At 39.5% G+C, this 12,573-nt stretch overlaps 1 protein-coding gene across 1 annotated transcript; it reads left to right on the top strand.

Moving 5' to 3' along the window:
• The first annotated feature begins 4,858 nt into the window (after nt 1-4,858).
• Nucleotides 4,859-5,976, top strand: LOC116599653 (olfactory receptor 4S2-like). The gene is given in 3 exon segments (XM_032359625.1): nt 4,859-5,540; nt 5,543-5,593; nt 5,819-5,976. Coding segments are annotated over 3 exon segments (891 nt in total).
• Nucleotides 5,977-12,573: the final 6,597 nt, after the last annotated feature.

Genomic DNA, 12,573 nt, shown 5'->3' with positions numbered 1-12,573 from the left:
ATCAGTGGCTTTCTTATACACTAATAATGAAAATACAGAAAGGGAAATTAGAGAATTGATTCCTATAGCACCAAGAACCATAAGATACCTGGGAATAAACCTAACCAAAGAGGTAAAGGATCTGTACTCGAGGAACTACAGAACACTCATGAAAGAATTGAAGAAGACATAAAAAGATCGAAGACCATTCCATGCTCTTGGATCGGAAGAATAAACATTGTTAAATTGTCTATACTGCCCAGAGTAATCTATACTTTTAATGCTATTCCGATCAAAATTCCACCGGTATTCTTCAAAGAGCTGGAGTAAATAATCCTAAAATTTGTATGGAATCAGAAGAGACCCCGAATTGCTAAGGAAATGTTGAAAAATAAAAATAAAACTGGGAGCATCACGTTACCTGATTTCAAGATTTTCTACAAAGCTGTGATCATCAAGACAGCATGGTACTGGCATAAAAACAGACACATAGACCAGTGAAACAGAGTAGAGAGCCCAGATATGGAACTCAACTCTATGATCAAATAATCTTCGACAAAACAGGAAAAAATAAACAGTGGAAAAAAGACAGTCTCTTCAATAAATGGTGCTGGGAAAACTGGGCAGCTATATGTAGAAGAATGAAACTCGACCATTCTCTTACACCATACACAAAGATAAACTCAAAATGGATAAAAGACCTCAATGTGTGACAGGAATCCATCAGAATCCTAGAGGAGAACATAGGCAGTAATCTCTTCGATATCAGCCACAGCAAAGGAAACAAAAGCAAAGATGAACTTTTGGGACTTCATCAAAATCAAAAGCTTCTGCACGGCCAAGGAAACAGTCAAGAAAACAAAGAGGCAACCCACGGAATGGAAGAAGATATTTGCAAATGACAGTACAGACAAAAGGTTGATATCCGGATCTATAATGAACTCCTCAAACTCAACACACACAAAACAATCATATCAAAAAATGGGCAGAAGATATGGAGAGACACTTCTCCAATAAAGACATATAAATGGCTATCAAACACATGAAAAAATGTTCATCATCACTAGCCCTCAGGGAGATTCAAATTAATACTACATTGAGATATAACCTTACACCAGTTAGAATGGCCAAAATTAGCAAGACAGGAAACAACATGTGTTGGAGAGGATGTGGAGAAAAGGGAACCCTCTTACACTGTTGGTGGGAATGCAAGTTGGTGCAGCCTCTTTGGAGAACAGTGTGGAGATTCCTCAAGAAATTAAAAATAGAACATCCCTATGACCCTGCCATTGCACTCCTGGGTATTTAATCCAAAGATACAGATGTTGTGAAAAGAAGGGCCATCTGTATCCCAATGTTTATAGCAGCAATGGCCACGGTCGCCAAATTGTGGAAAGAACCAAGATGCCCTTCAACGGATGAATGGATAAGGAAGATGTGGTCCATATACACTATGGAGTATTATGCCTCCATCAGAAAGAACGAATACCCAACTTTTGTAGCAACATGGACAGGACTGGAAGAGATTATGCTGAGTGAAATAAGTCAAGCAGAGAGAGTCAATTATCATATGGTTTCACTTATTTGTGGAGCATAACAAAATGCATGGAGGACATGGGGAGTTAAAGAGGCGAAGGGAGTTGGAGTAAATTGGAAGGGGAGGTGAACCATGAGAGACTATGGACTCTGAAAAACAATCTGTGGGGTTTGAAGTGGCAGCGGGGTGGGAGGTCAGGGTACCAGGTGGTGGGTATTATAGAGGGCATGGATTGCATGGAGCACTGGGTGTGGTGAAAAAATAATGAATACTGTTATGCTGAAAATAAATTAATTAATTTAAAAAATCTTTTTAAAAAAGCCACCTCTCTCAAGAAATGTCTGTGGATAAATTTTTTCAGTGAGTCAGCATTTAGTCAAGGCACTGAAATTTAGCATTTGGTGATGCCTAAACTCTCATCATTAGATTTTTGCCTCTGTCCTCATTCTACCACAGATTGAAGGGTACTAATGTATTCTGGTTTGTGAAATAATCCATGTCTAGGCCCAGAACCCCATGCCATGGTGACAGTAGTGGGAGGGACAGTGAGACAAAGAATCTTACTGAGACCCAGACTCTAGAAGGAGAAATGACAGAGTTTGAATATGCTTTGTCACAGTCTGTTCCATTTTCTGAGATTGTTCCTATCCTGTAGCAGAAACTACTGTTTGGTGACAAGGCTGATGGGTCTTCCAAGAACACAGGACATCAGGACTCCACTAACTTATCAGAGTACTGGTATCTATCTTTGTGAATTAAGTTTTGTTTGAAGTTAATAAAGGAGCAATTCATATCCCAGAAACATTAAAATAATAAAGAAGATCCCAAAGCTATTATTGATATTTTTTAAATAAATGCCAATGGAAATTGTACATTTATGATATAAAGTAGCATAGGCTAAGAAAATGTATCAAGGTTGAATCTGTGTTTCATCAATGACTAGTTACATGACCATAGATAAAGCTAGTTTAACTTTCTGGGTTTTATTCCTTATGTGAAGAATGGGAATAATTCTACATAATCTATATAACTACAAGAAATAGTATGATTAAGTACTTAGACTAGAGCCTAATCCCCAGTACAGCTCTGTGTGATAGAAACATTATACAAGCAGGAAAGGATGCTGTATTTTGTCAAATGCTTGTTCTGCATCTATTGAGAAGACCATGTGATTCTTGTGTGTTCCCTTATTTATGTGTTCTATCACACTGATTGATTTGCAAAGGTTGAACCACCCTTGCATCCCAGGGATAAATCCCACTTGGTCATGATGAAAGCCACACTGTCATTTTAAATGTTTTGGTAGCTACATAAAAGAGCAAAACAAGTAGGTAGAATTGATTTTAATAAAATTTAATAATATATTATTTAACCCAATATGTCCAAATTTTATTATCATAATATTTTACATTGCTTTAGGTTTTTTATTTCAATAAAATGAAATAATTTAAATAAAACCAAAACTTCAGTTTCTTAGTCCCTCTGTACACAGTTCAAGTACACAGTAGCCACAGTGCACTACCCTAGCACATGGAGCAGACATTGTAAGCACCCACCTAAGCACTGTACGGAGAGACAGGAGCAAAACATGGTTCCAACAAACCAGGAATGGGTTAATATCAAGCAACTCCTGGTAATTTTGCTAGATGTGGTTGAGCCTTTCGTTCACATGAGAATATTCGGGATGGCCACCGCCATCCTCGTTAGTATAATGGTGAGTATCCCCACTTGTCACATGAGACTATTCCCCAGAAATACAAAAAATGAAGCATGTAGTGGTTAAAATGGCATGATGACTGGGAATGACACTAAAATACCCTGACAAAAAGATGAAGAAGAGGGAGGGATGATGCAAATGTAGTACAATATAGATAATTTTTTAATCTGAGTGATCAATATATTAGAGTTTATACTACTGTTATCTCCATTGTGTATACATTTGAAAATTTTCACCATAAAATGTGTTAAGTACTGGTAACCTAGTTAGAAAATGAGAGGGTAAAATTACTGGGTGCTTACTAGATGTCAGGCTAGGTTTGGTATTTAAAATAACTCTCTTGAAGCAGTCAGTAGTGTTTCCATTTGAAGGATGAAGAAATTGAAGTTTAAATGAATTGTCAAACTTATGAGAGTAGTATTTGTATTCAGGCAATACAAAGATAAAGATACACATTGTCTCTCCTTCACACATCTTTTGGTTCAAAGGAATACAGGGATAATGAAACAAAGAAACTACATTAAAGGGCAATGATCCATCACAATGAAATGATCATCCCAAAGTCCATGACATAGGCCAAAGCAAAGGAGACCCTGGTATGCATGTAGCAGTTATACCAATGACCAAAGTAACTGGGTCTCTATCAATGTACGTAACTTGTCCCAGAACTCACAGTTGGTCATTGTTAAGATCTAAAAGATCTAAACCTACTTGAGAGTCAATTCATTTCCATATTTTATAACAACTAATGTCAACTAGGATCTGAAGCCTTAGCATCTTGAAGATGGTAGTCCCTTTTCATGAAGACTCTATACATATTTCCCAACTTTTAGACATATAAGAAGGGACAAAGAGTGAAGTCCTGGAATAATCAAAAATATGACAAAGCCAGTCAGTCTATCAGGAATTTGGGAGCCCAAGGAGTCTCATAAAAAGGTAATTACATCCTGGGTTTGACTTAAAGTGCACATTTTAAGACTTACATACATATGATCACAAATGTGTATGTGTGTGTGCTTACTTTTGTAGATTCCATACACCAACTGGAAAATGGATGAAAAGCATCCTCAAATGAAGAGACTAGAGGTTGCCACTTGGAACCTGGATTTAACACAGAGATTTAATTTAAATTCTGGTGCAACAATAAATTCTGTCGGACAACTGACACTTAATAAGAGAGCCAAGACTACAAGACTATCCCTAAATCCGTTCAAAGCCTGTCAGATCTTTTTTTTTTTCCTTTCTTTCTCTCTGTCTTTCTGTCTCTCTGTCTCTCTCTCTCTCTCTCTCTCTCTCTTCTCCCACCAGCTCCTCTATCCCTGGTAATTTTAAGAAACAGACCATGGGGAAGGTGTGTGCTATGGTGAGCATTGTGAATTGTGTAAGACTGATGAATCACAAACCTGTACTCCTGAAACAAATAATACAGTATATGTTAATTTTTTTAAAAAAAGAGACTTTACCCAAACTAGTACCTTAAAGTGAGAAAGAAATTTTGAGAATAATTTTTTTTAAATAACAATGTTGTGATACTGTGTGCCCAAATCTAATTATCCTTCTTGTTTTTTTTTTTTCCTATAGGTAAAGTCAAACTGTATTTCTCTCTTGTGAAATTCCCAGGTTCCATGGAAAATAATGTTACTGAATTTATCTTCATGGGTCTTTCCCAAAATGAGAAAGTACAACAACTATGCTTCTTTTTGTTTTTACTCTTTTATATGATCCTCATGACTGGAAATTTTCTCATTATAATGACCACTCAAAGGAGTCCAAATCTCAACTCTCCAATGTACTTCTTCCTTAGCTTCCTATACTTTGTGGACAAAGGTTATTCCTCTGTTACAGCCCCCAAGCTGATTGTTGATTCCCAAGCCAAAGTCAAGAGCATCTCTTGTGTCGGTTGTACGGTGCAGCTTTTTTTCTGCCATATCTTTGGCTGCACAGAGATCTTCATTCTCACACTGATGGACTATGACAGGTATGTGGCTATCTGTAAGCCTCTATGCTATATGACCATCATGGATCGAAAGGTCTGCTCCATACTGGTGGTAACCTGCTGGTTAGGAGGGTTTGTGCATTCCTTTATCCAGACCATCCTCACTGTACAACTGCCTTTCTGTGGCCCCAACCTGATTGACCACTATTTCTGTGATGTCCACCCTTTACTGAAGCTAGCTTGCACAGACACATATGTGGTAGGGCTCATTGTGATAGCCAACAGTGGCATGATGTCCCTGAGCTACTTTGTCATTCTTATAGGCTCTTACATTGTCATCTTGCTTTCCTTTAGGACTCATTCATCAGACGGAGGCACAAGGCCCTGTCCACATGTGCTTCCCACATTATGGTGATCTTGTTTTTTTTGTTTTTTTTTTGTTTTGTTTTTTTTAAGATTTTATCCACCCATTTGACAGAGAGAAACCACAAGTAGGCGGAGAGGCAGGCAGAGAGAAAGAGAAGGAAGCAGGCTCCCTGCTGAGCAGAGAGCCCGACACGGGACTCGATCCCAGGACCCTGAGATCATGACCTGAGCCGAAGGCAGCAGCTTAACCCACTGAGCCACCCAGGCGCCCCTGGTGATCTTGTTTTTGACCCCTGCTTCTTCATCTACCTAAGGCCTTCCACCACTTTTACTGAGGACAAGATGGTGGCTGTGTTCTATACCATCATTACACCCATGTTAAACCCCCTGATCTACACCCTGAGAAACATGGAAATGAAAAATGCCATGAAGAGACTGTGAATGGAAAACTTGTTGGTTAGAAATAAGAGTGACTCTGGTATGAAACTCAATGGGATTGCTATAGCCTCAGTTGTACCAGTTTCCACATGAGTTGCTGGGAACAAGTCAACCATCATCCCTTAAACCTTATCCCATGAGAAACAATACAATATAGCATAGTTCTGCATTTGAAGTCTAAAGACCTAGCTTGAAGGGCTTGAAGGGCCTATTCTACTAGTTACTAGTAGTCTGACGTTAGGCAAAGAGATATACTCATCACCCTGAGTGGATTAAATGTTTCTGCAGAGAACTCTGACACCTAAACACAGTCCATTACATAATGTATAGTACTGTTGCCTCTGAGTAATAACTCTAACTGATGTGGAATGTCAGGCATATGTATTCTAATAAGGTAATATAAAGAAATAATATCAAAATATTGGAATGATATTAAAACATAAAGGAATGATACCAAAAACAAATGTTGACATTGATCTTGCTATCCTTTGTCTGGTCTGTTTTAAATCTCATTTTAAAATGCAGATAACTACATTTCCTACCACTTCCCAGGGTTATATAGAGAATTACATGAGGTGAAATTGAAAGTAAACACATTTTGTCAATAGTAAGCCAACAAGGCTTGCATCCATGATACCCCAAAATTATAGCAAAGAAACAGTTAATGGGCTCATGAGAACACAATGAGGCTATTTCCCAAGACTCAGCCAGAGGAAGCAGACAGAAATGTCTATCTCCAAGTCTTTCCCTGAAAGAGGCTTATCTGCATACTGTAAAAGCTGATGCTTAAGCATCAGACTTCTAATTTAGCACAGTAGGGGCTGACAGCAATCTTCCCCAGAAACCAAGAAGGTCACTGGACACCATCTCCACCTTCACTCACTGGCCCATTCCAAGTCATCAGTGTCTCCCTGGCAGGAGCTTATACACATATCTGGTGCCCAGGTTTTTAGGCTGCTCCCCAGAATATGCCCCCTTCCACCACCTGACTCTGGTGGGCAGTGGAGCTTGAATTCACTGGTCCCATTGGACTACATCAAAGAATGAAACTCTTCTTAACCAGCTAGCCCCAAGAAATGCCCACTTCCCAGCCTTTCCCTGAAAGAGGCTTATTTCCTTCCTCTAAAGTTGCTGCCTGAGGATATAGTTTTCAATCTGTTTCCTGGAGCTGATGAGATGTTTCCTTTTGGGACACTTATAGGTCTTGGCACACACTCATCTACTGAAGGCTATTAAACACAAAGAAAGCATCCAGCACACAGGTTTGAGAAACGACCAAAAGCTCAGGCCAGACTGAATGATTACGTTCATTCTCTACAAAACACCACTTCGTCAAGACTAGGAGAGGTGGGGTGCCTGGGTGGCTCAGTGGGTTAAGCCTCTGCCTTCAGCTCAGGTCATAATCTCAGAGTTCAGGGATTGAGTCCCCCATCGGGCTCTCTGCTAGGCAGGGAGCCTGCTTCCTCCTCTGTCTCTCTCTCCCTACTCTCTCTCTCTCTCTGTGCCTACTTGTGATTTCTCTCTGTCAAATAAATAAAATCTTTAAAAAAAAAAAAAAAAGACTAGGAGAGGTGACTACATCAAAAACTAATGATAGGGGCGGAGTCAAGATGGCAGAGAAGTAGCAGGCTGAGACTACTTCAGCTGGCCGGAGATCAGCTAGATAGCTTATCTAAAGATTGCAAACACCTGAAAATCCATCGGCAGATCGAAGAGAAGAAGAACAGCAATTCTGGAAACAGAAAAACAACCACTTTCTGAAAGGTAGGACCAGCAGAGAAGTGAATCCAAAGCGACGGGAAGATAGACCCTGGGGGGAGGGGCCGGCTCCCGGCAAGCGGCGGAGCAACGGCGCACAAAATCAGGACTTTTAAAAGTCTGTTCCGCTGAGGGACATCGCTCCAGAGGCTAAACCGGGGCGAAGCCCACGCGGGGTCAGCGTGGCCTCAGGTCCCGCAGGGTCACAGAAGGATCGGGGGTGTCTGAGTGTCGCAGAGTTTGTGGGTATTGGAACGGGAAAGCCAGCTACAGAGACAGAGCCGACAGTAAGCTCACAGCTCGGTGTTACCTTGAACTGGTCGCAGGCTCGGTGAACTCAGAGCGCGGCCGGAGGACAGGCAGACGGGAGTAACTGGGCGCTGTTCTCTGAGGGCGCACTGAGGAGTGGGGCCCTGGGCTCTCGGCTCCAACGGGCCAGAGACCAGGAGGCCGCCATTTGTATTCCCATCCTCCGGAACTCTACGGAAAGCGCTCAGGGAACAAAAGCTCCTGAAAGCAAACCCGAGCGGATTACTCATCCCGGCCCCTGTTAAGGGCGGTGCAATTCCGCCTGGGGCAAAGACACTTGAGAATCACTACAACAGGCCCCTCCCCCAGAAGATCAACAAGAAATCCAGCTGAGACCAAGTTCACCTACCAAGGAGTGCGGTTTCAATACCAAGGAGAGCAGCAGAATTCCAGAGGAGGAGAAAGCAAAGCACGGAACTCATGGCTTTTTCCCTGTGATTTTTTTTTTAGTCTTGCAGTTAATTTAATTTTTTTCTTTTTCATTTTTTGTTTTTTTTTTCTCGCCTTCTGGTAAATTTTTTTTTTAACGTTTACCTTTTTCTTTTTTAACGTTTTTTAACTAGTTTATCCAATATATATATATTTTCTTTTTTATATTTTTCTTATTTGTTTTCTTTTTTTAAATGCTTTTCTTTTCTTTTTTTTTCTTTTTTCTTTTTTTTCTTTCTTCCTTTTTGAACCTCTTTTTATCCTCTTTCTACCCCCTCACGATTTGGGATCTCTTCTAATTTGGTTAAAGCATATTTTCCTGGGGTTGTTGCCACCCTTGTAGTATTTTCCTTGCTCCTTCATATACTCTTATCTGGACAAAATGACAAGACAGAAAAATTCAACACAAAAAAAAGAATAAGAGGCAGTACCGAAGGCTAGGGACCTAATCAATACAGACATTGGTAATATGTCAGATCTAGAGTTCAGAATGACAATTCTCAAGGTTCTAGCCAGGCTCGAAAAAGGCATGGAAGATATTAGAGAAAACCTCTCGAGAGATATAAAAGCCCTTTCTGGAGAAATAAAAGAACTAAAATCTAACCAAGTTGAAATCAAAAAAGCTATTAATGAGGTGCAATCAAAAATGGAGGCTCTCACTGCTAGGATAAATGAGGCAGAAGAAAGAATTAGTGATATAGAAGACCAAATGACAGAGAATAAAGAAGCTGAGCAAAAGAGGGACAAACAGCTACTGGACCACGAGGGGAGAATTCGAGAGATAAGTGACACCATAAGACGAAACAACATTAGAATAATTGGGATTCCAGAAGAAGAAGAAAGAGAGAGGGGAGCAGAAGGTATACTGGAGAGAATTATTGGGGAGAATTTCCCCAATATGGCAAAGGGAACGAGCATCAAAATTCAGGAGGTTCAGAGAACGCCCCTCAAAATCAATAAGAATAGGCCCACACCCCATCATCTAATAGTAAAATTTACAAGTCTCAGTGACAAAGAGAAAATCCTGAAAGCAGCCAGGGAAAAGAAGTCTGTAACATACAATGGTAAAAATATTAGATTGGCAGCTGACTTATCCACAGAGACCTGGCAGGCCAGAAAGAGCTGGCATGATATTTTCAGAGCACTAAACTAGAAAAACATGCAGCCAAGAATACTATATCCAGCCAGGCTATCATTGAAAATAGAAGGAGAGATTAAAAGCTTCCAGGACAAACAAAAACTGAAAGAATTTGCAAACACCAAACCAGCTCTACAGGAAATATTGAAAGGGGTCCTCTAAGCAAAGAGAGAGCCTACAAGTGGTAGATCAGAAAGGAACAGAGACCATATACAGTAACAGTCACCTTACAGGCAGTACAATGGCACTAAATTCATATCTCTCAATAGTTACCCTGAATGTTAATGGGCTAAATGCCCCTGTCAAAAGACACAGGGTATCAGAATGGATAAAAAAAACAAAACCCATCTATATGTTGCCTCCAAGAAACTCATTTTAAGCCCGAAGACACCTCCAGATTAAAAGTGAGGGGGTGGAAAAGAATTTACCATGCTAATGGACATCAGAAGAAAGCAGGAGTGGCAATCCTTATATCAGATCAATTAGATTTTAAGCCAAAGACTATAATAAGAGATGAGGAAGGACACTATATCATACTCAAAGGGTCTGTCCAACAAGAAGATTAAACAATTTTAAATATCTATGCCCCCAACGTGGGAGCAGCCAACTATATAAACCAATTAATAACAAAATCAAAGAAACACATCAACAATAATACAATAATAGTAGGGGACTTTAACACTCCCCTCACTGAAATGGACAGATCATCCAAGCAAAAGATCAGCAAGGAAATAAAGGCCTTAAACGACACACTGGACCAGATGGACATCACAGATATATTCAGAACATTTCATCCCAAAGCAACAGAATACACATTCTTCTCTAGTGCACATGGAACATTCTCCAGAATAGATCACATCCTCGATCCTAAATCAGGACTCAATCGGTATCAAAAGATTGGGATCATTCCCTGCATATTTTCAGACCACAATGCTCTAAAGCTAGAACTCAACCACAAAAGGAAGTTTGAAAAGAACCCAAATACATGGAGACTAAACAGCATCCTTCTAAAGAATGAATGGGTCAACCGGGAAATTAAAGAAGAATTGAAAAAAATCATGGAAACAAATGATAATGAAAATACAACGGTTCAAAATCTGTGGGACACAACAAAGGCAGTCCTGAGAGGAAAATATATAGCGGTACAAGCCTTTCTCAAGAAACAAGAAAGGTCTCAGGTACACAACCTAACCCTACACCTAAAGGAGCTGGAGAAAGAACAAGAAAGAAACCCTAAGCCAAGCAGGAGAAGAGAAATCATAAAGATCAGAGCAGAAATCAATGAAATAGAAACCAAAAAGACAATAGAGCAAATCAACGAAACTAGGAGCTGGTTCTTTGAAAGAATTAATAAAATTGATAAACCCCTGGCCAGACTTATCAAAAAGAAAAGAGAAAGGACCCAAATAAATAAAATCATGAATGAAAGAGGAGAAGATCACAACTAACAACAAAGAAATACAAACTATTATAAGAACATACTATGAGCAACTCTACGCCAACAAATTTGACAATCTGGAAGAAATGGATGCATTCCTAGAAACATATAAACTACCACAACTGAACCAGGAAAAAGTAGAAAGCCTGAACAGACCCAAAACCAGTAAGGAGATTGAAACAGTCATTAAAAATCTCCGAACAAACAAAAGCCCAGGGCCAGACGGCTTCCCGGGGGAATTCTACCAAACATTTAAAGAAGAACTAATTCCTATTCTCCTGAAACTGTTCCAAAAAATAGAAATGGAAGGAAAACTTCCAAACTCATTTTATGAGGCCAGCATCACCTTGATCCCAAAACCAGACAAGGATCCCATCAAAAAAGAGAGCTATAGACCAATATCCTTGATGAACACAGATGCGAAAATACTCAACAAAATACTAGCCAATAGGATTCAACAGTACATTAAAAGGATCATTCACCATGACCAAGTGGGATTTATTCCAGGGCTGCAAGGTTGGTTCACCATCCGCAAATCAGTCAATGTGATACAACACATCAATAAAAGAAAGAACAAGAACCATATGATACTCTCAATAGATGCTGAAAAAGCATTTGACAAAGTGCAGCATCCCTTCCTAATCAAAACTCTTTAAAGTGTAGGGATAGAGGGCACATACCTCAATATCATCAAAGCCATCTATGAAAAACCCACCGCAAATATCATTCTCAATGGAGAAAAACTGAAAGCTTTTCCGCTAAGGTCAGGAACACGGCAGGGATGTCCATTATCACCACTGCTATTCAACATAGTACTAGAGGTCCTAGCCTCAGCAATCAGACAACAAAAGGAAATTAAAGGCATCCAAATCAGCAAAGAAGAAGTCAAATTATCACTCTTCGCAGATGATATGATACTATATGTGGAAAACCCAAAAGACTCCACTCCAAAACTGCTAGAACTTGTACAGGAATTCAGTAAAGTGTCAGGATATAAAATCAATGCACAGAAATCAGTTGCATTTCTCTACACCAAAAGCAAGACAGAAGAAAGAGAAATTAAGGAGTCAATCCCATTTACAATTGCACCCAAAACCATAAGATACCTAGGAATAAACCTAACCAAAGAGGCACAGAATCTATACTCAGAAAACTATAAAGTACTCATGAAAGAAATTGAGGAAGACAAAAAGAAATGGAAAAATGTTCCATGCTCCTGGATTGGAAGAATAAATATTGTGAAAATGTCTATGCTACCTAAAGCAATCTACACATTTAATTCAATTCCTATCAAAGTACCATCCATCTTTTTCAAAGAAATGGAACAAATAATTCTAAAATTTATATGGAACCAGAAAAGACCTTGAATAGCCAAAGGGATATTGAAAAAGAAAGCCAACGTTGGTGGCATCACAATTCCGGACTTCAAGCTCTATTACAAAGCTGTCATCATCAAGACAGCATGGTACTGGCACAAAAACAGACACATAGATCAATGGAACAGAATAGAGAGCCCAGAAATAGACCC

Source organism: Mustela erminea, chromosome 9 (genome assembly GCF_009829155.1).
Source record: "Mustela erminea isolate mMusErm1 chromosome 9, mMusErm1.Pri, whole genome shotgun sequence".
In the NCBI taxonomy this organism is placed as follows: domain Eukaryota; kingdom Metazoa; phylum Chordata; class Mammalia; order Carnivora; family Mustelidae; genus Mustela; species Mustela erminea.
This window is presented reverse-complemented; position numbering and strand designations above follow the sequence as displayed.